The sequence below is a fragment of the Eupeodes corollae genome, chromosome 2 (genome assembly GCF_945859685.1).
Source record: "Eupeodes corollae chromosome 2, idEupCoro1.1, whole genome shotgun sequence".
In the NCBI taxonomy this organism is placed as follows: domain Eukaryota; kingdom Metazoa; phylum Arthropoda; class Insecta; order Diptera; family Syrphidae; genus Eupeodes; species Eupeodes corollae.
Window position 1 is genome coordinate 14,538,885 of NC_079148.1, and position 27,585 is coordinate 14,566,469.

Genomic DNA, 27,585 nt, shown 5'->3' on the forward strand with positions numbered 1-27,585 from the left:
GGTCTTCCTCTACTGCGCTGTCCTGTGGGTGTGGATTCGAAGACTTTCTGGGCCGGAGCATTAATTTCCATGCGCTCTACGTGACCCAGCCATCTTCGTCGTTGGACTTTTACCCTTTTGGCTATCGCTGTTCAGCCAGTACAGGTCGTCGTTCCATCTTCTCCTCCACTCTCCTTCGATGCATACGGAAACGTAGATCACACGAAGAACTTTTCTCTTGAACCGACTCAAGGTGCTTTCATTCGCTTTTGTCATAGTCCATGCTTCTGCACCGAATAGCAGGACGGGGATGATAAGGGTCTTATATAGCAACACTTTGGTCCCTCGAGAGAGGACTTTACCACTCAATTGCTTTCTTAGTCCAAACAAACAGCGGTTAGCAAGAGTTATTCTGCATTTGATCTCAGCGCTGGTGTTGTTTTCTGCGATCCTACGTAGACGAAGTCCTTGACTGCCTCAAAGTTAGGTCTGTCGATGGTGACGTTTTGACCAAGACGTCGGTGTTGTATGCCCTTTCTTGACGACAGCATGCGCTTTGTTTTGCCCTCATTAACCGTTAAACCTATTTTTGCCGCCTCTGCCTCAATACTCACAAAAGCCCCATTGACATCACGCTGTGTTCTTCCGATTATGTCAATGTCATCAGCATATGCTAGTAATTGGACAGACTTTTGAAAGATAGTGCCTCTATTGTTGACTCTACACTATTGTGAGCTCTACATTATTCTTTCAAGTACGATGTTAAAAAAATCGCATGACAGCGCATCACCTTGTCTAAAACCTTTTCTGACATCGAAAGGTTCTGTTAAGTTGATTCCAACCTTTATGGAGCAGCGTGAATTCTCCATGGTCATCCTGCACAAACGGACGTGTTTGGCAGGTTTCGTACATTACTTAATTCATCGACCGCATCACGGAAAAAATCAAGCTTACCGAATTTGTATTCTGCCAAACCTGTATCCCAAAGCTTCTTCATAAGCAGTAGTTAAAAATTTAACTAGGCAACGGCCTAGTCACTGATAAAGCTTCGGTTCCCATCGATCACCGAAATCATGCATCAGTGAGCGTGGTTAGTAGACATATGGGGGACCGTCTCGAAATCTACCGCGTGTTTCTGGCATGTGTTCTTTCTGTCTATTCTTCTTTCTCTTCTGTCCTTCTGCCTTGTATTAATGTCTTGTGCTGTTATCACCTTACATAGTCTAGTCGCTCAAGGTGCTGTGTTCTCTACTCTGTACATTTATGTGCTGAGTAGTGTGAAATGTAATGTAATGTAAATTTAACATCGTCAGTCGTCCAGTTGTGTTGCACTATTAGACTACTGGACTCAGATTTTCTTATGCAGCTTGAGTTACTTTGCCGGGGCTCCTCGAAATCTATTTTTGTGGATTCGCCCATTAATTTTGTGGTCATTTGATATGTGTCAATAACCGCAAATGATTACTTAAGAATCACTTCAGAACCGCAAACTTTACGGCTTCTATATGCCGTCTGCTCGTAACTTTACACAATTCATCTTCGATTTCCTAAGTTATAACTCCGCCAGCTTTCTCGATCTCTAGCTTGCTGTCTCCAGTTTTTATTATAATAAGTTGACGTATGCCTCCTTTTACTAAATCATAAGAAAGATTTAGGGCTTACAGAGTTGGATGGTTTTTATTCCCTCAATTGCCAAAAAATCTACTGAGAAGCAGCGAAAAATTTTATTGAGAATATTATTTTCTCTTAAGAATTTTTGAGAATCAATTACTTACTAGGTATATTCTCGAGCTTTATACCCAAGTTCAAAGGAGAGAAACACTCTCAAATTTGAGGGCACTATCGGGAGTCGCTAGGGGAATATCGTTTTCCTCAAAAAGCAAAATGAAAGATTGACCTATAAATTTACCTAAATGTGGCTTCTCACAAACTTGTGAAAGACTCGTTGAAAACTTTGCACGATTTTCTGCAAGAACATGGCCGGAAAACTTCTTTTTAGGACAATAAACTCGGTACAAATATTAATATGGTTTTATGGGCCACCATCCTGTCTTAAGCTTACGAAACGCAGAAAGTGTATTCTTAAGCGGCGCATAAATAACAGACACAAGAAGATGTCTTGGACTTTTTGGAAAATACTTCCGGAATTTGTAAAGTCTATGAAACGAAATTTAGTACGGCTCCAAAAACTGGTAACATCGTTGGTCCAAAATTATATACAAAATCTCTACGAAATCAAAAAGAAAACTAAACTGTTTTCATGATCTTTTAAGCTAAAGAATGAACACTTCTTCTTCTGCTGAATTGCCCTTTTAAACTGGCTAAATTAATTCCAAACTAAAAAGACTAACTGGGTGTTTGGCTAAAACAGAGAGTGTCTTAATGCATGAAAAAACTTTTCTTTAGTATAAGAAGAAAGGCCTTATTGGTTTATGGATTTAAAAATCCAATGTTAAACGTCCAGTTTTTTCGTTTGTTGATGGACACGCTTCTCACGGGACCCAAAAATTAAGTAGATATGGCAGCAGAAACTGGCAAATGTATGTAGGTGTGTTTGAAAGGTTTCAAATCGGACAATAAAAATAATACGTTGCAATAGTCACGACAGCGCAATCAACAAAGAGAATATATCTTATGTCTTGGTCAAGCTACTAAATTACAGGCATAGGGCGCCCATTATAAAAAATACGGACTATTTCCATTTGATTCAAACGTCTCGCCGTTGTTGAGGTTTTGATAGCAGTTTAAATCAATTTATTGGTGGTCCAAACGTAATTCTGGTTGGGGCAATCTTGATGAATATTCTAATGCTGTTTTTCATGGGTAAAATAAATCAATTTATTGTTGATCTAGATCTGTCAAACCACAAATTTTGCATTCCATGTGGTAAAATAAATGAATTATTTTTGATTTATGATCAAATCAACAGATCTGGATTTTTGTATAAATTTACCCCTCATTACACCAATAATAATTAAAACGTTTACGAAATTATTGGTAATGATGTAACGACAAATAAAAAACAACTAAAATTGTGTTTGGCCACAAAAAATCAATTTTTAAAGGAGTCTGAATTTACCCATAGAAAACATCAAACTTATATAGAAGTCGAATGATTGTCGAGTGTTCGCTTGGCTTTTGGGATACGGGGAGCCGACTTTAAGGAAAAATGAAAAAAAAGAAATTCTTGGGATTTTTCTAATACATCAGAATTTTTTAAAAAATAAATAAAACTGAACCAGCACATTTCTTGTCCTTAAATCTTCTTAACTAATATTAAAAAGATACTTCTCCTTAGGAGTGACTCCAGCTTTGATATATTCTTAAAGTTAACAAAATACAAGTCCAGATGATCCTACAAAGGTTCAATGTTATTCTAATGGGTGACTGTGCAACATGTTTTTAACAATTTTTACGAGAAAAAAAAATAACAATTATTGTGTTCATGAAGCATTTTATTTAATCCAATGGCGATTATTTTTCAATTAATTAATATTATGTAAATTTTTTTAATTTGTTTCCTTTAATAACAAACAAACGCCTTTATAATATTTTCATAATTAAAATGTATGCGAAACTTTCTTTTAGTATATATTCTAACTTAATAATTAGTTATTGCATTGTTACAACTGTTTTCTTTTTCTCTCATTTCTGTTTTCTTTTATTTAAGTTTTTTAAAGTTTCTTTTTTTTGGAAAAAATGTAAAAAAGGTTTTTATACTTTTTTTGTTTGTAATTTATATTGAAACACAATTTTTTGTTATGGTTGTTTTTTCTTCTTTTTCTTTTATAATTTCTCAACTTTTTCAGCTGAGAATGCGCGGATGTACAATTGTAAAAAAATAACAATTTTCTGCTTAAGAATATTTATAAATCTGGCAAAATGTAACAAGGAAATGTTTTTTTTTTTAAATGTTTAAATACATAATTTTTTTTGTTCTAAACAAATTAAATAATAGACAAGAAATAATAAAAAGAAAAACAAATTTAGATGTGAAGGGGAGAAAATGAAAATTAATAAATATTTTAATATTTTTGTTTCTTAATTCTCTTCTAATAATCCATGGTTTTTATGAATTGAACTACCGAACAAAACTGAGTCCAATAGAATTGTTCTTCACCGTCTAATTTTTCACCGATGAAACTTGTAACGTATTCGATTGTTGATAATAAATATGGTGGATTGGCCTTTAAGAAAAATAAATAGAAATTTGTTGTTTATTAGAAATTTGGATTGATGTTAAAGTTTTTTGTTTACCTTAATCACAACATAGATGAGAACGGGTAATAAATCATCTGCAGCTGGTACACGATCGCATGCCATTTGAAGAAGATTCATGATATTGGTGATGCATCTGAAAATATTAAAAGTTTTTTTTTTTTTATTATTACGATAAATGGCACATAAACTTTATTAATATGAAGAAACCCATTTGACGAAGAAGAGTAAACGAAAACCTGTTCAAATGACCGGAATGGCTTTAAATTCGAAAATATTCTTCAAGGCACTTTTTTATTTCGGAAAGTCATAACAATGTTCCATATATCGCAAGTATTAAGTTAACTAAATCACTTATGTCCAATTTGAAAAGCTGGGATGTTGGATGTCTGATCCAGCTCCAGAAAAAGATTTCTTTCTAGGTCAGGAAGGTGACCTGCGTCGCGTCGTCAACATTGAATTTACCATCTTATCTAGAAAAGTACTGTAGTCAGGACCCTAAAATGAAGACCATCTGAACTGCACTAACTATAGAAAAATCAGTCTCCTCCGCGTTTAAAATCTTTAGCGCCGTTGTATGCGAATGTCTAAGGCTTATCGTCAACAACCTAAAAGGCCCTTATAAGAGCGGCTTTAAATCAGGAATGCCTACAGTCGATCGAATATTCAAATCCTGGCAAAACCCAAGTATATCAAATCGTCACACATTACCAAGGCCACATAACACAATATACAGGGATCCCGAAACATCTTACTGGGATCTCTGTGAATTCATAGTGTATACTGGAGTTATTTGTGGTTTGAAAAGGTATTATGCAGGGTTTCAAATCAAATGCGACCACAACTTTATCTTTGATTTGATACTATATCCAACTTGGAACTCCATGAGCTTAATGTTAATCAGAAAAGAGCACCAGAAATTACCCATTCGACTTGAATTTGTTGGCACCCCTATAATATTGAAATTTCTTACATCATGAACGATGTGATTCGTCGGCTTACGTGGCACGGTGCTTAGATCTTAAGTTAAAGAGAAGTTGAAAATTCAGGTTAGGTTTCCTCTTTGAAACATCCTAAATATTGGGAAAACTTTTCGGACATAGGTAAAAAACTTTAGAGGCCAGTTCAGTGTTTGAACAAAAAAAAACGAATAGCCTGCGTAAAACCTTAAGGTGTGTGTCCATTTGAGAGTAAACGTGCTGGGAGTCGCTCTCAATCTCGCAAGTGGACACATGTGTTTATCACTATGCGAGATAATGCTAAAAACCTAAGTGTTCCCAGTATACGCTCGCGCACTGGTATGGCTTCATTTAAAAATTATGGGTCCAACGTTTTGTATCAAAAATTCAATTTCACCAACTGACAAACGTCATCAATTTCGAAACAGTTGAGGATCTTAAATTTGAAGTTTTCTTGAAAGAGCAGACATGACATCGAGAGCACGTGATAGCGAAATTACTTGCCTTACTAATGGACAGTCTCCCGAGAGTTGCTCTCGATAGTTAACTAGCAGAAGTACTCTCAAATGGACACGCACTTTTACGGCCTTCGTGATTATGGATTTAAGTTGCGGAGTGGGGCTTGATTGGAGTATGCAATTTACCCGAAGATAACGGGCATCATTTGAGTGACGTTATTTTTAAAACTTATAATTTTTAAATTAACTCAATAAACACAAGAAATGTTTTCCTCTTTACATTGAGATAATTTCATATTTCTCAATTGACTACAGATGGCGCTAGCTTGACAATGGCTGTGTTGCAAATAAATATTTTTTTTTTGTTATGACTTCATCTTTTACCGAACATTTAGTTATTAAAAGCAACTGAGACTTTTAATTTACGATCAACTAGCAGGCCAATATATTTTGACGTATTCATATAAGACAATTTTTTTTATAATAATATAATGAGCGTCAAGTCAAGGGTTTGTGAAGGTTTTGTCTTTCTATGCCGGAGGCACACAGTGATCAAAGCGAGTGTGCACATTGATTTTAAATTCCTGAATATTGACCGGGAAAGAAATAGTGTAGAGTATTTTACATTCGTGTAGTACGGCTAAGAAAAGAATCTTTATACATGACATGAAGCATCAGTCCAGAGATGGGAATTACACTCGATCTTTGGACGTTATAATTAAATAAAATAAAATATATACAACAAAAAGGTCAAAAGGGGAGAAAACTTCTTGCATCGAAAATCCATTCAGACGTCAATTATTGGTAGTGGCAATGGTTGTGTAGACTTTCTCGAGATTAGGCACCATTGAGCTTAAGAAGCTCGATTTGTAACGATTTAAAAATACTGTCTAGGTCAGACAGTAATGCCATTGAATGAGAAACAGTTTCGGAGACCTGGAGCACACCAGAATTTGTTTTGTGGTTTTCAGACTTCTATTGAAGAATCTGAAAGGCAATTTATAATCCAACCAAGAAGAGATTTATCAATATCAAAAGCACATATTTTCGATAAAAGACCTTGGTGCCAAACTCTATCAAAATAATATTACTTTCTCCAAAACCATTGTTTTACTGTTAAATGAAAAAGTCGTAAACGCCGGTAATTTAGAAACCTCTATCTTTGAGGTATTTCTTATATATAATTAACATTTTAATTATCTTGGAAAGAAGGAACGGAAGTGCAAATTGAAGAACACCTCTTCAGAACAACATAACGTAAACGATGAATAGGAGTTGAACTAGCATTTCCTTTAAATGATTTTTGCATTCCTCGCCAAAAGAAACGACCCGTGGAAAATATTTCAGTTGGCCAAGGTTATTCTACACACTACCCATGATCCTAGTGGCACACAATGTTACTACTTACCTTATAACACACTGTAGCTTCTCCTGTGGAGTCGTATATGCTGATATATAATATAACTGCTGTTGAGCAAATGTCCATGGTGCTTCCGTTAAATACTCAGGTGGTATACGTAACGCTGGATGAGATGGTTTTATTACTTGCTGAAGTTTTCGGATATGTTCATTTAAAACTCTACAACCAAAATAAAAGAATTTAGCATTATTGAACTTCTTTTTCTTTTTTTTTTATTTTAAGAACTTACTTATCCCTATGCATATCAACGTCTTCATTTGGAAACATCACATGTTGATACAATCTCTGCAATAGAGCTCTTTCTATTGATTTTCTTGCCTCTTGTAGCTGCCATTCAGCCATTCCATGTAACGACCCACCCTCACCCAATTCCAACATCAAATCTTTCATTAAAACATCCAGCAAATAAATCCTATCGTCAATTGCAGTAAGCTTAATAAAATCTTCATGGAAAGTCTCAATGCGAGCTTCTCGTTTCTCGAGAAACATTCGAACGCAAACCGCCACCAAATGTCGATTGCATATTTTCGTTTCACTTCTCAGACGTTGCTCGAATTGACTGATATTCTCGGTTATCAGGAGTAAATTTTGGCGATACCTCATAAGATACTGCAGGTAACTTTGCCGTTTAAGAATGTCACTTTGTAGCTCCTCCATTAGCTGCTGATGCTGGGCTGGTTCGAGAGTCGCCAGACATCGAATGGCCTCGGATACGAAAGAGATTTGTTGGGAATTTTGCAAATTAATTGCTTGGGCCATTTGAATTTGCATATAAGTGAGCAAGGGAGAGGCATTTGAGAACTGCAAGTGAAAAAAAGACAAATAATTAAAGATTAGATTTGATAAACAACAAAGACGGAAGTCGGCGACTCAGAACTTACGGTGGTGTGTCGGAAATCCCCAGTATGAAGATCAGTTTTGGATAAGACTTTTCGAATCTTTCGCTTGACCACATTGAAAGCCACCACTTTGTCATGCAAAACAACACTAGGAATTCTGAAATAAGTACAAAAAAAGAAGATAAGAACCAGTAACAAGATCATCATAGGAGATCTAACGCACCTATTGTCGCTGTCAGAGGAGTTCTTTCGATTAACATGACAACTATTGTCCGTGGAATTCGAGTTCGTTGTCGAATTGGACGCATAGGCTTTTGTCCGATACTTGGCTAAAATATCTTCGTTGTTATCACAGTACTGCTGGTCATTTGCTGCTCCTCCTCCAACTCCTGAAGCAGCTGAATCGACCTGCATATTAACATCATTGAATTCCAGAGTCTCGGCATTTGTACAAAATGACACATTGCGGCTGGGAAAATCATCGGTGGTTGCGTGGTGCTGCTTATTGCCACGACGATTCTTAAAGAAATTCTGTTTCAGCTTATTGAATATCCCTGATCCATTGACTCCGTGAGTGACGGCGGCACTTATGCTGGTTGTGGGTATGAGAGCTGCCTTGAGGGAGTGTTCCTGCTGCAGTCGACGCATGTGCATATTATTACGCGCAGCCTTATCCGCCGAAGCATCGAAACTTATTGATTTCGGGATGGCGCCTGTGGACTTGTTGGGTTTTGCGGTTGTGGTTGCAGACAAAGATGTCGATGGAGCTTGTGGTGTTGGAACTACATTTTCCAGAGACGAATGTGTCGGGCCATTGAGAGTCAGCTCCTCTGTCTTGAGCGTGATCATGGCTTCATCGGTGAGATGATTCTGTTGCTGTTGGGATTTGACGTCATCGCTGACAGATGACTCCGTCATAGTAATCCTCTGGGTGTTTTTATTTACAATTATCTCGTGGTTTTCATAATTCAAACTCTGATGGCGTCGGATATTGACCAGCGAAGAGTTGATGCTCTCCGAAGCTTTTACTGACTCTACCCTGATCCCATTGCGACGTCCATCATCACATGGGGGCGATCTTTGTTCATTGCCCGACCTGCGGTGAACAACGACAGCTTCGAAGATGTCACTAAATGATTCCCCCTCATCCTCGTTCACTGGCACAACCTTCTCCTCGATGCCCACTGCACCACCAGCGTCGTCAAAATCTGAGAAATCTATGAGATCCTTGACTGATGCAGTCGACGCCCTATTCTGTCGCTTCTTCGGCCTCGATGTCGACGGCTTGTCCTCCATGTTGAGACTCTGACTGGAGATACTGCTTTCGGCTGAGTTCTGACGCCTCATGCGCGGCGAGAGGAAAGATTCCTTGTCACTCTTGTAGTTCTGCTGAAAGCTGTTCTCTCCCGAATACTGGTTTGTAGTGCGAACTGAGCTGCGAGCTAGTGAAGATATTGCCTGCAGACCCGTTCCATCGAAGAAAGCTGAGTCCTGGGAGGGTTCCCCATTAGGCACTCCAGCAACTGACTCGGCAGGAGATTCGGCGGGGTTGTAATTGACGTTCATGGCACGCGGTGCGAAGAAGGGCGAGTCGGGAGTGCAGAGATTTTCGGCCACCGAAGCGTTTGTTATGTCCGATTTAGCAGTGATGCTCAAGTTATCGTCAGTATCGACCTCGGCAAGTTTCTCAGAATCACTCACGAGCACATCGGTGCTCCAGTTCGACTCGGACCGCGTCTCAGAGCCTTCCAAGTAGTTGGCCTGAGGAATTGCATTCGATAGGGGGTCAAAATTATTGTCACCTGGCAGAACCACTGCCGATGGAATGAGTGGCGTCGAGAAATTTCGATCCCGTTCATTGGCATCCAGAGTTTCAGAATCACTCGCCAGGACGTCCGTGCTCCAAGTATCCGAAATTATCGAAACAGTCTCATCACCTTCCATCAATTTCTTGATTTCGAATTTGCAAAATTTATCCTCGATATCCGAACGGGCCTTGGACAGCAACTTGGCCATCTGGGGAGTCGGAATCACATTGGTCACTGACTCACCGTCTGTTACCTGAGATGAGGGCGTATCTCGGCCAGAGATATTTGGGGTTCCACGGCCCGAGACGTTCGCCGAAACCATATCGGAGAGATTATCATTCTGGTCGTTTTCCTCCAATTCCAGAGAGCTCGTCACCGAGTGATTGCTCGGAGCTTCACTCACAGCCTCGAGGTTATCTGAGTTTCCGATCGAGGCATCGTCGTGTGAGAGGGAAAATCTCGTTGTTTTGGCATGCAGAGGACGCAGCAAAGGCCCTCCTTCCATACTATCGGTTTCTAGCTTCTCAATATTATTTGAATCGTCGGTAATTTCCTGTCCAATGGCATTCATCTTGAGGACCTCCTCTTCGGTGAGCGGTTGCAAAGTGTTGTCGTCAGAAATGCAAATGCGGAATACCAAAACTGGCTCGTTCTCTTCCACTGCATGCACGTTAGGAGGAGAATGAGCCGCCGAAGAATGGCCATTAGTCAAAGAGGCTGCGCCATTGCTGAGGCTCTTGGAGAGCTTATTTTTCGTGCTCTTTCCCAAATTGATAAGGCCATGCTTCGAACGAAGTGGGAATTCTGTCGGGCTCGTACTGGCTACAGGCACATCAGCTCCTCCATTCCCATTCACTTGAACATGTTCCGGGAGATGATCGATGATCTTTTTGAGTTTGAGACGATCCTCTTCCAACAGAGCCAGTTCATCACTTTGCAACAGAACTCTAAAGAACTCAATGAATGTATTTAGCTCCGATTGGGTGACGAGCAGATGTGCCCTCTCAAAATCACTCTGCTGCGATCTGATAGCGACGACATCCTCCCCCGAGTCGCTGACCAGCAGCAAGTCCAGCAGCTTACTGACAATATTCGCATCGAAAAGTTGATAGACCTCGCTGAACTTGGGATCCACATCTTGATACTTCATAAGAGCCAGCATCTGAATGATTTGTCCAATTTGCATGAGATTAAAACGAGCCAGCTCGGAGATTGGGGCGTCTATGATGCCCAGAATATCCGGACTGACGATAGCTGGACAAATGAAATGCGTAAAAACCATATCTGTGATGATTTCATTGATGTCCTTCTCGTTGGTTTGTGCCTGCTTCAGCTGATGGCACATAATTTGAATGAGCCATCGCAGAGTCGAAGGGAAAAGTGACCAATTTGAGGTTATATTCGAAATGAACGAACTGGCAAGCTTATGGAGCTTCGTTATGATTTCCTCACGGAATTTCTGAACTTTTTCCTGATAGTCTACGGCTGTTTCTTCGCCGAATCTTTTTAGCCTCTCTTTGCTGTTGAAATTCTTGACCACTTTATTGGGATCGACGTCCAGCATCGTCTCGCTCTCAACAAGCACATTCATAAGTGGTTCGTATAATGCGGCCGTGAGGAATATCTTCGCCGAGAACATCGATTCGTTCAGACGATGAAAGAGCCGCGCAAATGATGAAGACCCCGCTCGAATCATTCGTCGCGGATTTTCACTCACTGCAATTTGTATCTCAATTAGTTCTCGCAGTAGCTTGAGCAAAGTCTCCACATCCTTCGTATGAATTGCATTGCCATAGAGTCCTGTGGCTATGGTATGATTGACGGAATTCATTTGACTTGGAGTGATCTCTGGAATGCGATCGCCTGTTGACAGAGCCATAGCCAAGACATAAGGAGTCCTGTAGAGATAGTTGAAAAGCTCCACATAGGCAATAGTGTACTAAAAGGGAAACATTTTTGATGATCTTTTTATTTAAAGAAAATTATAAATAAAAACTTTACCTCATATTTAAGAAACTTAACTTTATTTGCATCGATGAACTTAGTGTTCTCAAGACAATTAGCACGACTACAACAAACTGAGGGACCCGTTTCGGGACGAGAAGTGATCAGGTCGTTGAGATTTTGTCTTTGTTGAGCACAAATGTAAGCGAGCTAAGAAAACAGAGAGAGATGATGTTTGGATAAAAATACTTATATGGTTTTTGTATTAAGAATAAATTTACCTCAGCTATTTGTGAAGAGCTCAAAGCCAACGATTCGGTTAATGTTGCAAAGGCAGCTTGTTCATTTTGGATAAAGAGTTGTTCTTGGCGTAAGGTACGCGCAAGATCCATTATCTCCAACAAATTACCTTCGCCATCTCCGTCCATGGTTTGTTTGTTTGTTCTGTGTGGGGATGTGCACTTTTATTTTAATTGCAAAACTTGGACAAATGGTAAAAATCTGGAATTTTACAAAAACAAAGGAAAAAATGTTCTTTATTAATATTTGTTTTTAACTTACAATTAGTCAAAACAAGGTTTGGGGTGAAAATATAATGAATTGGGTGGTGAAGCAAGATCTTTAGGAGTCCGTTATCATGGAATTAGTGTGCAGGCAAATTGTATTACTCTTTTGTAATAAAGCAAACATAGCCACCCGATTGTCCTGGATAAAATGGCCAATGGGTCTTAGAGTCTTCTCTACGCTTTTAAGAAAATAAATGTCGGAATTATCAGATCATTATAGCGAAAGTCTTCTAAATAAAGTCTTCGTTTTGTAATAAGGCAGGGCATGAACATTGAAGATAAGAAACGAAAACCATCCCTTTATAAAAGGCAGTCTGAAGGAGGCACACCTATAACGGACATAACGTGCAATATACTAAAAGATCGTTTGGTATAAAGTTTCGACTTAATTAGTTTTATTTCATCAGGGTTTGGCTTTACCTATAGTGTCATTCTTTAGGATAAGTTTATAAAAGCAATTGCTATACCGATGTGCGTTTTTTTTGCCAGAAAACAAAATCAGTTCCTATTTTGTTTGTCAATTTTGCACTTTTCTGAAATATTTTTGATGGCTAGAAGTTCTGTCTAAAATATGGTACAGTGATGAGTTACACTCAAAGAGAGGCATAAATTAAGTCTTTCAAAGTATACGATTACACCGACCCACTCAGCAATCTGTTGTTGATTGTGTGATTAGCTGCATTAAGTTCCAAGATTTTGGTTAAAAAATCATCATCTCAGTCACTATGCCAATAAGCAAAGCGTCAAAGCATATACAAATATTGCCTATTTATTGTGTTTATAACCTAGTGCAATATCTAGCTTATTTTTTCCGAAATAATCCTAGGTAAAGAGAAGTATTACCCGACTTTAAAGCTTGACTAAAGATCGACAGCCGATATAATGGCTCTAACAAGAAAACTGCACAACATAAAGCTCGAAGCTCTGAAGAAAAAAATTTAGTGCACTTTCATTGATTGGGCACCATTATCAAAAGAATTAAGATCACTTGAAACTTCATAACTTTTCGTTAACCCAATTGGGGGGAGTTTATGAAGTGAAAAAGATTATTCCTGAACGAATGTATATGTCTATCAGATCAATGGGATTCAAATCAAATCAAATGGGGTGGCGCAACAGTCCGTTGTGAACCAGGGCCTAGTGACTTACAGCTCTCAACCATTCCTGTGTGCGAGTACTGTTGTCAGGAATGGAAGGGACCTACAATTTAGGGCCGAATCCGAACGGCTAATTTGAGAAAGCACTTTTTCATGACAAGAATTACTCTTGAAGGAATTGTCAATTCCTCGCAAGAGGCAGTACCCGCGAAAATTAATTTTTTAAGTTAAGGTGGCACAGGCAGGGATTGAACCCAAGACCCCTTGCATGACTGTCCAACGCACTAACCATCATGCCACGGGTACTACCTCAATGGGATTATTGTTCTACAAACTTCAGAGATAAAGCAGACTTTTGTCCTCTTTCTTGCAATTTCGGAAAAAACAGTTGAACGTACGGCTTGTCCCCAAGTTGCTGATTTTTCGGCATATACCAATGACTCAACTATGAAAAGTAAACAAAAGGAGTTTTTTTTTAAATTTACTAAATGCAACAAGATGCATCTTTTAGATGCATGAAAATTTACAATTACCAGGTTTACATTTTTGACGAATACTTAATAATACATACACAAAGTTGAAATTAAAAAGAATATATAGAGTTAACTTAAAGAAACTGTGAAAAACAAAGATACCCTTTTCCTGAACAAAATAGATGAGGTTATTCTCTGCAATTCGATGGGCAGAGTATTCCACAAACGAACTACAGACACGAAGAACGATCTTCCTGCAATAGTATGTGAGAAGTGCGGTAATATTAGTCGAAAGCCTCTTTGTGAGTGGGGCAAACCGAAGTAGTTCTTCCAAGTAGGTCGGCCAATTTTTATAAATTATGTTGTGAAGTAGTATCACATTCTTACGTTTAAGATAGTTTTCTAAGCTTAAACCTACAAGAGAATTTTTAATATGAGAAACACTGACGAATCGCGGTATGCCAAAAATTAAACGAATGCAATCATTGAAAGCAACATTTAATTTTCGCTTACATTCTGAATCTAAATCGGGATAAACAGACGAGTTATAAGTAAAGAACGGTAGTATTAACAAGTTGCTCTGGTAACAAAAGTTTTAGATAATAACATCATCTGCATACATATGTACAGAAGAATGTTGAACAACATCAGGTAAGTCTTTGATAAACATAGAGAACAACAGAGGTCCAAGAACTAAACCCTGAGGAACTCCGCTGTTCATATTATAGGGACTGGATGTTCCGATGTCAGTTTTTATTGATTGACTTCTACTTAATAAATAGCTCTGAAAGAATTGAATGGCCTTCCTTGAAAAATTTAATTTATTGCTTAACTTGGACTAAAGGATAGGGTGGTGTATGCTATCAAACGCCTTTGAAAAGTCAAGCAGAACCATTATACCAATTTGTCCACGATCTAGAAATTCAGCCAAAATTAAGTCTTATAAACGCAGAGCTAGTTAACAGGGCCAATTTTTGTAATAAATTGTTGATCAAACGCGGTGCATGAGAAGTAACACCGTAAAATGTGGTAATGTTAAGCTAACTATTTTTTAGGAAATAAATCAGTCAATCATCATTGCATGTAAAGGGTGTCCCAAAATTAACGCAAGATTTGAATTTGCCGCCATTTGTGCAGTGAAGTGTTGGCAACCCTGACAAAAAAGCAATTTGACAGCTAACAGTATAGGGTTATTAAAAATGAAGCGTTACACGATAGAACAACGTGTCTTCATTATTAAAGAATATTTCAAAAATAGTGAAAGCTTGGCGGCTGCAGTTCGAAAATTTCATACAAAATATGGTCGGAACAGTGTTTTAACTTCTTCAACTGTGAAGAGATTAATTGAAAAATTCATGGAGACTGGATCCGTTGGAGACGCCAAACACACTGGTCGTCCAAAAACAAGCCGTTCAAATGTGAATGTCGAAGCAGTGCGTGAGAGTTTTGCTGACAATCCAGGAACCTCAATTCGACGTCGTGGACAAGAATTGCAAATTTCAAGAACCTCTCTACGGCGTATACTCACCAAAGATCTGTGTCTTCATACTTACAAAATTCAATTAACACAACAATTGAAGCCTAATGACCATGGACAGAGAAGAAAGTTCGTTGAATGGATTATTGAACATCAACAAATGGACCCTGATTTTACGAGCAAAATCATCCTAAGCGATGAAGCACATTTTCATCTTGATGGCTTTGTCAATCGCCAAAATTGCCGCATTTGGGGTTCGGAGAACCCACATGTGATTGTCTAAAAACAAATGCATCCACAACGCGTGACTGTATGGTGTGGATTTTGGGCTGGAGGTATAATTGGGCCATATTTTTTTGAAATTGATGCTGGTCAAGCAGTGACTGTTACTGGTGCTCGATATCGCGACATGATTACACAGTTCTTTCTGCCAAAATTGGATGATATTGATGTGTCCAATATGTGGTTTCAACAAGACGATGCCACATGTCATACAGCCCGTGAAACAATTCAATTACTGCATGAGTCATTTCCAGGTCGTGTACTCTCTAGTTTCGGTTATCAAAATTGACCTCCTAGATCGTGTGATTTAACACCATTAGACTTCTTTTTATAGGGTTATTTGAAATCACAAGTCTATGTCAACAAGCCCACAACCACCCGTGCATTAAAGGGGGAGATTCAACGCTGCATCAACGAAATTCAGCCACATTTATGCAGAATGGTCATGGAAAATTTCAACAAAAGAGTGCGCATGTGCATGCAAAGCCGTGGAGGCCATTTGTCCGATGTGTTATTCCATACATAACCCTATCCTATGTACTTTACGAGTCAATAAAAATATAACTATCAAAAGACTAAAAACGGCGTTTTCTATTTAATTCAAATCTTGCGTTAATTTTGGGACACCCTTTAAATACTCATAATTCCAAAAAGTCAATTTAAAGGGATGCAATTGTTATGTCTTATTGGCTTGAAGATTGTCTTACCGAACATTTTGCTTATTGACAAAGCCATTTAACCAGAAATAAGCTTCAGCCACTAAACACCTTAACCATCAAGAACTGATTTTTTTTCTTTTCAAAGTTATTTCTCAGTTGTTCTGGCCTTAAACTATGGACCACTAAAAAAACTACTTACAACAATTTAGAATGGCTCTGTAAATGATTTATGTGGCATAACTTCTAAAAAGTTCATCATCTTCAGAATAGAATATTACTTGAAACGTACCTATGGCCAGTTAGACAGTTATTATAGAAAAGATAAAATCTAAGAATATGAAGACTTTGATTTTTGTTCTTAAAATTTTAGTGTTTTTTAGTGAAGATCCTATGCTTTAATTTAAAAAGCATTTAAGCTGAATTTTCAAATCACTGTCGAAAATTTCTTTCCTCACAAATATGGTCTTTGTGTATTGATTTTGTTTGAGTATTTTTCAGTTAATTAACTTTAATAATTCTTTCCATACAAAAACAGTCAGTCGATCAAAGTTAAATAACAATTTTAAATGCAATCTGTACTGCAAAACTTTGTTAGGGAATTACCTAACATCAAAAATAAACAACAAAAAAAGAACTTAGGTACTCGATATCTTATCGGTTGACTAGAATTTTGTTTTCATTTCGTCATTGGCTATATTTTTTGATGAATTGATAATATTGGAATGAATAAACTTCTCTTAATTCAAACCACTTGATACAATATGAAATTGAAAACTTGTTGCCTTAAATTTTGCTCTTTTTTTTTGTTTGAAAAAAGCCTTTACCACAGACACTAAATAAAAAATACCTATAGAATATGTATAAGGTTTCCATGACCAGATGTTTTCATTTGTAAGGAACCTAATAACACGGATGTTGATTTATTTATTGAGTGACTAATATGATTATTTTTAGATAAAGTAATTGTCAGGTCGGGAAGGTTTTGAAGAAGAGTTAAGAAACTAATAGGTTACAAAAATAGTAACAAATAAAATAAGTTGGCTAATGACGCTGTTGTTCTAGAAACGGATGGCCTAGTAACTAAAAACTCTTAACCATTTTTGTATTTTTTTTTGCTAAAAGATAGAAGATAGGATATTATAATATACATAGATAGGATAGATAGATATTGTGTCAATTTTTCATTCAGCAATTTTGTTGAGCTCTAATAAATATTCATTTTCTAAAGGGTTTTCTAAGTGCGCTTTGACAAAGATAGATATAGAGACAATTTATACCAACGACTTCGTAGCAAGCTACACGAAGGTGATACATACATTTTTAGAACAGACACTTAACCTTCAAGATTTAGACCGCTAATATCGTGTTATTTGATACCTTGTGATGCCTTTTGTTGTCTCAAGATTGAGGTTTCGCTGACCGGCTACTGGGCTACTAAACAACGTAAGTAGGGAAGTGTTAGTTTAAATGTCTTTATGTATTACTATTAATTCGTTTGTAAGATCACATTTATTGTTTCGTAAGTAAGTGTCCTTTTTCTGGCTCTAATCAATCTGAACCAATCTTAACAATATCAAAATATATATAATTTTCTATAGATTATTTGAAATGTATTTTTATTGAATATAGATTTATCATTTCTTGAAGGACCTAACTTTTTATTATAATAAAAATATGAAATACTGGGAAATATAATAATATATCAAAAGAAATGGTTTGTGTATTTGAACGAATAAATCGAATGCACAAACCATTTCGTTCGATAAGATGGTTCCCAGTATTTTATGTTCTGGGATAAGTTATTTCTTATGTTATGAGCGTTCTAAGGATTAACAAATTCAGGGGATGAACCGCGCGGAATGTTTTTGTGGGTCAACTCAGCTCATAGCTCAGGGACACCTAATACCGCAAATAATAACTCATCACAACAAAGAAGACTCAGGTTCGTATCTTTCTTTTATTCGTTGGGGCTAATAGTTTATGTAAATGATTTTTAAATGTTTCGTCAACGAGGATGAAGAAATTAAAAGCAGATTCGATTTGGGAATACTGCTTTGAAATTGTTCTATGGGTCGGTTTTATATTAGGGAAAGCTGGATAAAAATCAAAGTCTATGGCGATGAAAAACAATTATTTATATGCTAAGGTTTTTTATTGATTTGGGTTCATTTTTTGGAAGGTGGAATGTGTTAGGTATAGGTTGGACATTTGTTGGTTTTCACAGCTTTCAAGGGCTATTACAGCTTAAGCTGGATATAAAGTTTCTTACCAGCTATCAACGGTTTTTCCGGCTAAGTTATTTGCTTCACGATTCCTTACCACAGATATACTACCCTTATTATGTAGACACAGTGTGAGCACTAGGAAAGGAAGAGAGAATTTAAAAAGAGGTGTCGGTGCACATTGGTTTTGAATTCCTAAATATTGTAATGGTTGGGAAATACAGTGTCGCAAGGCATTCCAAATTCGCATAGTACGGCTAAAGAACGAATCTCTGTACTTGACAGTACGACCGAAGTTGGGCTCAAAGGCTATATTGATGAGCATTCCTAGAAACGCAAGTATTTCGGTTGAACTGTTTAAGGGGAGGAATGCAGCTGGCTCTTTCTCTAGAGCATAAACCATTAAAATAACGGTGAAAGATGATGAGACAAGAAGCATTTCGACGATGTTCAAGTGACGTTAATGATCTTATGATGGTAATCAATCTTAATGCTCTACGTTCAATACTATCCAAGAGGCTTAAGTAAGTTGCAGCAGCACCAGCCCAGATATGGGAGTTATTATCAATCTTTGGACGTATATAATTCTTGTAGATAACAGCTAGATCAGTAGGGGAGGCAAATTTCTTGCATCGCCCAAACATCTTGCAGTATTTTTGGCGACATCGCGTATGTAATCCTTCCACAAAAGGTGATTGGTGATACACATACCGAGAATATCGAGATGTTCAGTCTTCTCGATGCAAGTGCCATTTATGGATGATAGCAAGGAGGGTATATTTCGCTTTAACGATGCAAGACAGCATTGGGTTTTCGAAGCATTAAATTCCACACGGTTTTTTATTCCCCATTGAACAATGCTGTTAAGGTGGGAATTTAATGAGCTTATCATATTTTGTCGGTGCAGTTCCACATCCGAAGAAGAGGGATGTGAATCTGAACACGAATATGAAAAGCTAAGAGTATTATCGTGAGTGAAAAAATGTATTGGATTAGAAGTTGCAGACAGGAGATCATTAATAAAAATGAGAAAGAGTGTTGGAGATAGAACAGAGCCCTGGAGCACACCAGCATTTATTTTGTGGTTTTCATACTTGAATCCATCCAATACAACTGGTATTGAACGATTCGAAAGGTAATTACTAATCCAATGAAGGAGGGATTCATGAAAAGCGAAAGCACGCATTTTCGAATAAGAGAGCCTGATGCCAAACCCTATCAAATGCTTACTTTCTCCAAAACTATGTAAAGATTTGTTCCACTGTTCGGTGAGATGAACCAGTTGACCTATTGCTACGAAAGCCGTATTGTCGGTCATTAAGAAGCTTTCGATCTTCGAGATATTTCTTGAGCTGATAATTAATCAGCGTTTCCATGACCTTGGAAAGATGGGACGTAAGTGCAATCGGTCGGTAATTAGATGGTGAGGTAGATTCGCCTTTTTTGGGAATAGCCTAGACAAAAGCGGTTTTCCAGCCGCTCGGAACGAGACCTGAAGAGTAGGACAGATGAAAAAGCTTACGCAGTGGTTTTGCAAGCGATGAAAAAAACCTCTTCTGAACAATAGCGGGGATTCCATCCGGACCAGCAGATTTATGTATGTTAACATCGAAATGCTTCGAGTGAGTTCCTCTTTCTAAGCTACCAAGACATAACAAATTCACTTCTTTGTTAACCTTTGATATTGACTTTGTCCATCTATGTATTGATTTATTGAGTAATATAAAAATACCCTATGCATATAGGATAAACCACAGCCACCACGATACTCTCACAAGGAGGACATCCCAACATAAGTTCCTGGAATTAACAAGGGAGCTTTAACATATCCCGTGGAACATCTAGGAAAGATAACCCTACAAGTGGTCTAACGACATCTTGTGGGATACAATCAGCCGAACTTTATCTACAATGTACATCATTCTTAAAAATGCTTTTTAATTCCATTTCAGACTTTTTTAAACTTATATTAAATATCGATGACACTTAGTCATTCGATTTGTATATTTACTGATACTTATTGGGTTTGTGTAATTTTTATCAGTAAGTCAACCCCTAGCCTTAGGGGAAGGACGACAATAATGTGTTTGATGCTACAGGAACCTTTCTTGTCCTATTTAGCAGATGTAGACCTTAGGTATAAATTCAATAACAGCGGACTTTAATTGTCTATACCAAATTATGAATGTTTCTAATTATGACCATTGCTATTATCACTGTAGTTATTATAAAGGGAAAGGTTTATCAAAGATAAATATGCAGGCAGTTGTCTGGGACTGGTGTGAATTTTAATAGTTTAATACTTTACTAGAGCCTAACGAATTTTCAAGAAGCTAACAGCGAATACCTATAGAAAAAAAAAATAAGTCTTGAACATTTAGTTCAGCATATCAACGACCTTGAATAAATAATTTAGTTTGACTTTAATCAAAAATTTAAGTATTCCAGATAACTCAAATTTATCGCGCTGAAATACAAAAAAATGTTCATAAAAGAATTATATTGCAGCAACAATATGTATTGTCTAAGGTCAAGAACCCAAGGCCATGAACAGGATTCTACCTAGAGCTATTTTCCTTAATGATAAAAACAGCCCGAATTATCCCTATATGACAGAACAAAACGATTCAACCAAAATTAAATTCATAAACATCAATAAAAATATAAGACCACCTAAAAGTTTAGTTATTTGTGAAACAAATGTTCATTTTATGTTCCCATGTTATGTTTGTTTACATCCGGAAAGATGAATAAAATACGGGTATACTTTTCCATGAATTTATACAAAAAAAAAGAAGAATAATCGCGACTAGACTTTTGTGAGTTTTATTGTTGTTTCTCTTAAAACAAATAAACATGCATTTTATTTAAATTTTAAGGTCATTTGCGTTCATCACGGTTTCAATTGATGTACAATAACAATTTAAAATATTTATTTCATTTTTTTAAACACACAAAAAACAAAAACAATATTTTAGGTAATAATTTTTAAACGAGTTTTTGTTGCTGGTGTTGTTTTCGCGTTTTGTTTTAAGAGAAAAAATGCATGTCAGACGAGACTCAGTACAAGTCGTGCAAAACAAATAGCACAGCGCATTATCAGTCACTAATGGCAGTACCAGGCACACACGCTAAATCCACCTCCCATACACCACCCCATCCTTCCCATTACGTACAAAACGCCCACTTCCAAAACAAAACAACGACGAAGGAAAATATTGCTTCGTTCATTGCATTCTTCCGCGTTTCTCTCTCAAATGGGTCTGGATCACACATTTGTTTTATCCCACATCAATCATTAATCCATCGCGCCGAATAATAAAAATACCTACCAAGACAATGGGGCTATGGAATGGAGTGCAAATTAATTGCTTAGAAATACTGACAACCAACTTCTCTGATTTTTCGTGGAACTACTCTGTTGACACAAGACAAAACGATAAGCTAATTTGGACGTACAGAGTCTGTCTCTAGAGTCTAAACAAAGAGCTAACTAACTTCAAATGAAATGTTGGTATGCCGTGAAAACGGTTGGTGGGAGTTTAATCGCTCCAAACAAGTGTGTTGCCCGGATGACGCAGATACTTGACAAACCGACGACAACTACGTTTGGATGGATGCTTATAGAATATATACCCACAGAGCTACCTTTTTCCCAGACTAGACTATCGCCTGATGTTCAAATGGTAGACATGTGCATTCAAGAGGACACAAGCGTCCACAGGTTTTTCTCAAAACCCACCTCTGTCTATCAACTCCTACTCTCACCTCCCCGCGGTGAACATCGGGTGCCTAGTACCTCAACTGGAGATTGGGTTCCAACCCCAGTGGAAAGTTGTTGGGGGCAGCAAACGAGAGAGGGGGGGAGAGGTGTTTCCACTAAGGCACCTCTCCTTATCCAGGCGGCAGCGGACGAATTCTCGAGATAGAATCAACGGTGGCGTCTACAGTTCCAGTAAGGTCGAACTACTTAGTGAACACCTTATAGGGCTTCTTCGACATATTCGGAGCCCAGGCCTATAAGGAGCGGTTCATCCGGCTCCCCTTCCTTGGAGTTATACTAAGGATCTCGCCCTCCAGGTTGGGGGTTGTGCCGTCGGGGTGACTTCCTGGCCACGTAAAAACATCATAGTCTCGAAGCAACAACAAGCCTCGGATACGGACGGATTCACTGTTGACAACCCACGCAAACGAAATAAGGACAACGAACTTCGGATATGTACGTGGAATGTTAGGTCCCTTAACAGACCACGTGCAGCCGAACAATTAGCGGAAGCCCTAAACTGCTGCAAGGCAGATATTACAGCCATCCAAGAAGTGCGATGGGATGGACCGGGTAAACGCAAACTAAAAGACTGCGATATCTACTACGGCGACTGCTACCGAGAACAAAGACAGCGTCTATTTGGGTGTGGATTTGTTGTTGGAACTAGGCTCAGGCAAAAAGTCTTGAGTTTCAACAGTGTGAGCGAGCGCATCACGACAATCCGCATCAAGGCTAAATTCGCCAACATAAGCCTAATATGCGCGCATGCCCCAACAGAGGAGAAAGATGAAGACACCAAAGATATGTTCTTCGAGCTCTTGGACAAGACATATGAGCAGTGCCCTGGCTATGACATTAAAATTGTCTTAGGAGATTTTAATGCCAAGCTAGGAAGAGAAGACATCTTTGGTGGCATAATCGGGAGATACAGCCTGCACGACACTACCTCCGACAACGGATTCAGGCTGGTCGATTTCGCTGCGGGGCGAGACGTTCTGGTAGCTAGTACGCAGTTCACGCATCTTAATATCCACAAGGGGACATGGAAATCTCCTGATCAATCAACCGTCAACCAGATTGACCACATTGCGATCGACGCACGACACTTCTCCAGTATCCAGGATATCCGAACATTCCGAGAGGCCAACATTGACTCGGACCACTACCTCGTTGTAGCCAAGGTACGGCTACGGATATCCCGATCCAAGCCAAAACAAGGAAGTACTGTGAGAAGATTCGACGTTAGACGGCTACAATCGCAAGAGACTGCCATGTCCTTTTCCGATCGTGTCTCTAATAACCTCCTAAGGAGTCCTATGCTTCCTGCATTAAGCATTGAAAACCAGTGGCAACATTGCCTTGCAGCCATCAGAGATGCCGCCTCTGAAGTGCTAGGTTTCACACGGCCACCACAGCGAAACCCCTGGTTTGACGACGAATGCCAGCAAGCTCACGCAGCGAAACAAGAGGCATACAAAACGGCGCTGCACAAAAGGACGAGAGCTGCTCGCGAGCTCTACGAGCAGAAGAGGAGAGAGGAACACCGGCTTCTTAGACGGAAAAAAAGGGAGCATGAGAAGCGCGCGATCGAGGAGATAGAGGGATGTCACAACAGGAATGAGGTTCGTAAATTTTACCAAAAGGTAAAAAAAACCTCCCAAGGGTACCAGCCACGAACCGAAGCCTGTAAAGACGATCAAGGGAACATCGTAGTAGAACCACAGTCGATGCTGAGAATATGGAAAGATCACTTCTCCAAATTATATAACGGCGATGACGAACCGAATTCCGCTGTAAGGGAGATAGAACCACTCAACCTCGGCGACGCAGATCAACAATTCCGCCTACCCGACCTTGACGAAGTGAAGATAGCTATATCTAAACTTAAGTCAAACAAAGCTGCTGGAGCTGACGGCATCGCTGCCGAACTATTCAAAGCAGCAGGCGATGACTTGGTACGGAGCATGCACCAACTCATCTGCAAAATTTGGTCGGAAGAAAGCATGCCCGATGAGTGGAATCTCAGCATAGTGTGCCCGATACATAAGAAAGGAGACCCTCTAAACTGCGCCAACTACAGAGGCATCAGTCTTCTTAACATTGCGTATAAGATCCTCTCTGCCGTATTATGTGAACGTCTGAAGCCATTCGTCAACAACCTGATTGGTCCTTATCAGTGTGGCTTCAGACCAGGAAAGTCCACTATCGACCAAATATTCACACTACGGCAGATCTTGGAAAAAACCCAGGAGCTTCAAATCGATACCCACCATCTCTTTATCGATTTTAAAGCCGCGTATGACAGCATCTATAGGGAAGAGCTCTACCGAGCAATGTCTAGTTTTGGCATCCCTGTCAAACTTATCCGTTTGTGCAGAATGACGATGGAGAATGCACGCTGCTCTATCAAGGTCGGAAAAGATCTTACCGATGCATTTGATGTCAAAAAAGGTTTTAGGCAAGGCGATGCATTGTCATGCGACTTCTTCAACATCGTTCTGGAAAGAATTGTGCAAAACTCAACCGTCAACACTAGAGGCACAATCTTCCAAAGATCCATCCAATTACTCGGATACGCAGATGATATTGACATAATTGGAAGATCAAAGCGTGATGTCAGTGGAGCGTTTTTGAGCATTGCGACGGAAGCGAAGAAGATGGGTTTAATGGTCAATGAGGGCAAGACCAAGTATATGCTGTCATCAAAAAAGGACACTGAACAACGACGTCTTGGACAAAACGTCACCATGGACAGCTATAACTTTGAGGTAGTTAAGGACTTTGTCTACCTAGGCACCGCTATTAATGCAGACAACGACACCAGCGCTGAAATCAAACGAAGAATAACTCTTGCAAATCGCTGCTTCTTTGGACTTAGAAGGCAATTGAGAAGTAAAGTCCTCTCTCGAGCATGTAAAATCACCATCTATAAGACACTCATCATCCCGGTTCTCATTTATGGCGCTGAGGCCTGGACCCTGTCAAAGAAAGATGAGAGCGTCTTAGGATGCTTTGAGAGAAAAATTCTTCGGGCGATTTTTGGTCCCGTACGCATAGATGGAGAATGGAGGAGAAGATATAACGACGAGCTGTACGGGCTGTACAGCGACACTGACCTAGTTAGCAGAATCAAAGTCCAACGGCTTAGATGGCTAGGTCATGTAGAGCGGATGGACATCAACGCTCCAGCCCGGAAGGTCTTCGAATCCAATCCCGAGGGACGGCGCAGTAGAGGAAGACCGCGACTCAGGTGGCGCACCCAGGTGGGAGAGGACCTCAACCAACTTGGCGTGCGAAACTGGAGACAGCTAGCTAGGGACCGAGCTGGCTGGAGACGCTTGTTGGTTGAGGCCCAGGTCCGCCCCGGACTGTAGCGCCACCTTAAGTAAGTAAGTAAGTAAGACTATCGCCTATTCTAATTGAGATTGATTTGCGTTGCGTTGCGTAGAGAAGCAACACTCCTACTTACCTGGATGTTTGTTAATTTTCCTCATTAGAATGTCGACTCGACGTCGAGTTTAGTTTGGTTATCAAATTAAGCCCAAAATCCGCACAAAGTTTTTGTTTTGCTTTAGCTTTGAAGAAGCCAATAAAATTCTTCTTACAATCTAATTCCACCAGCAATAATTTTTCATCACATTATTTTTATTATTCACAATAGAAAAGAAGCAAAACGAAGAAGAAAGAACGAAAAAAAAGAAACCCAGAGCCAGTGCAGCTCTTGGGGCTCTGAATGTTTTGTTGTTTTTGTTTTCCCAAGAATTGAATGAAAATTTGTTCGTTTCTTTGCTTCGATTTTAATGCACTTTTGACATCTTTCACACTTTTAGAACGTTACTCATTCGATTAACAACCATTTGATGTTAAATAATATTTAAATTAATGTTTGGGAATTTGTTGAAAAATTAATTTAAACAATTTTATATGGAAAAGAAAATTTTATGTGCGACTTCTTTAAGTTCGCTTGCAGTGAAAGTTTTGACAATTAAAAAATTTTCTGCAAATGGAAACTGTCAAAAATAATTTTGGTGGGGATACGAAACAGACAAAAAATCTAAGCGTCATTGTTGTAAGTGCTTGGCTGCAGATGGCGTGCAAATAAGATATGTTAATAAAATTAAGGGTCGATATACACTTGACTACATTATTAAGGTGATGGAAATGGACGAAGAAAGATTGATGAGACAAGTACTTAAAAAGATTTTGTCATCAAGGGGTAATCTAGTCAAAAACTGGGAGGAGTTGGCTCTAAGCTTAGATGAAAGCATCGATTTTTTACCCGGTATAAGCCCTTCAGATCTAAAAGACTATTTTAAAACAATAATAGAGAAGTTAAGCCATGTCGCATATAGAAGTTTTATAGAGGAAGCTCAATCTTCGCATAGTAGAATGATTTACAGTCAACTAAATTTAGATCTTAAAGAATGAACAAATCTCCTCAACCCCTCTCTCCCTTTCCTAGTGCTCACACTGTGTCTACATAATAAGGGAAGTTATCCCTTTGAGTGTGTGCTTATTATAAAAAAACCGTTTCCCGATAAGTATGATAAATGTTTTATTAAAAGTTAGAGGTGAACTATTAAATTTAAAATACATTCCGCATCGACCAGATCTGCTGATCCTATGTGACCTTTGCAATTTTAATGAGAGAGAAGATGAACACCACTTCATTGCAAGATGTCCTGTTTTGAAAAAGTTTCGTTTAAAATATTTTGGAGCAGCTGTGATGGAATTGGCCGAAACATTAGAAGTTCTGAATGGAAAAATAGGCTGGAAAATTTTGTATAAATATATTACAACCGCATTGCGCTATAGATAACGTATCCTTGAAGGAGACTTAAATTAAACAACTAGGTTAATTATACAATTAAATTTAAATACATTGTCAATCTGGTAGACGGCCACTGGCCAAACCATATTTAACTTGTGAATATAGTATGATAATTGTTAATATAAAAACCATTTTTCAAATAAAGTTTTTTTTTTTTAAATAACTTGACTGGTATGAAAACTCCTCACTTAAAAGTCTTAGCAAAAATACAAGCAAATGATAAATAACAAATTTAGTTAGAAGCTAAGAACTTGCGAAAAGAAAACTTTTGTTTTTTGTGTATCAGACACTTTTAGCCCATAAAATGCATATTTTGTCAACATTGAAATGCTAGATTGCTGATCAATTCATATTCTCTTTGAAAATCACCGTTAAAACGATTCCACCTACATATTTACCTGCACTTCCTCTCTTCTACGTTTAGTGGCAAAAGTTATAATTAATTTCAAAACGTCATTTGTTGCTTTTACGCATAAACAAGTTAGTTTTTCAAAGAAACCAAGTACAAGTATTATTACAAAATTTGACAAAATAAACGAATCACAAAAATCAAGTTCCAAAAGTTTTTAAATATTTCCGCTGAACCT

General features: G+C 38.4%; 1 protein-coding gene across 1 annotated transcript; it reads right to left on the bottom strand.

Moving 5' to 3' along the window:
* Positions 1 to 3,413: 3,413 nt before the first annotated feature.
* Positions 3,414 to 26,144, bottom strand: LOC129944311 (receptor-mediated endocytosis protein 6 homolog). The gene is made up of 9 exons (XM_056053656.1): positions 25,637 to 26,144; positions 11,907 to 12,126; positions 11,683 to 11,835; positions 8,097 to 11,620; positions 7,916 to 8,030; positions 7,264 to 7,835; positions 7,023 to 7,193; positions 4,237 to 4,333; positions 3,414 to 4,166 (listed from the first exon to the last, which is right to left on the bottom strand). Exons 2-9 carry the CDS (start codon positions 12,051 to 12,053, stop codon positions 4,032 to 4,034), a joined length of 4,914 nt encoding a protein of 1,637 aa, XP_055909631.1. The 5' UTR covers positions 12,054 to 12,126; positions 25,637 to 26,144; the 3' UTR covers positions 3,414 to 4,031.
* Between the last annotated feature and the right edge of the window lie 1,441 nt (positions 26,145 to 27,585).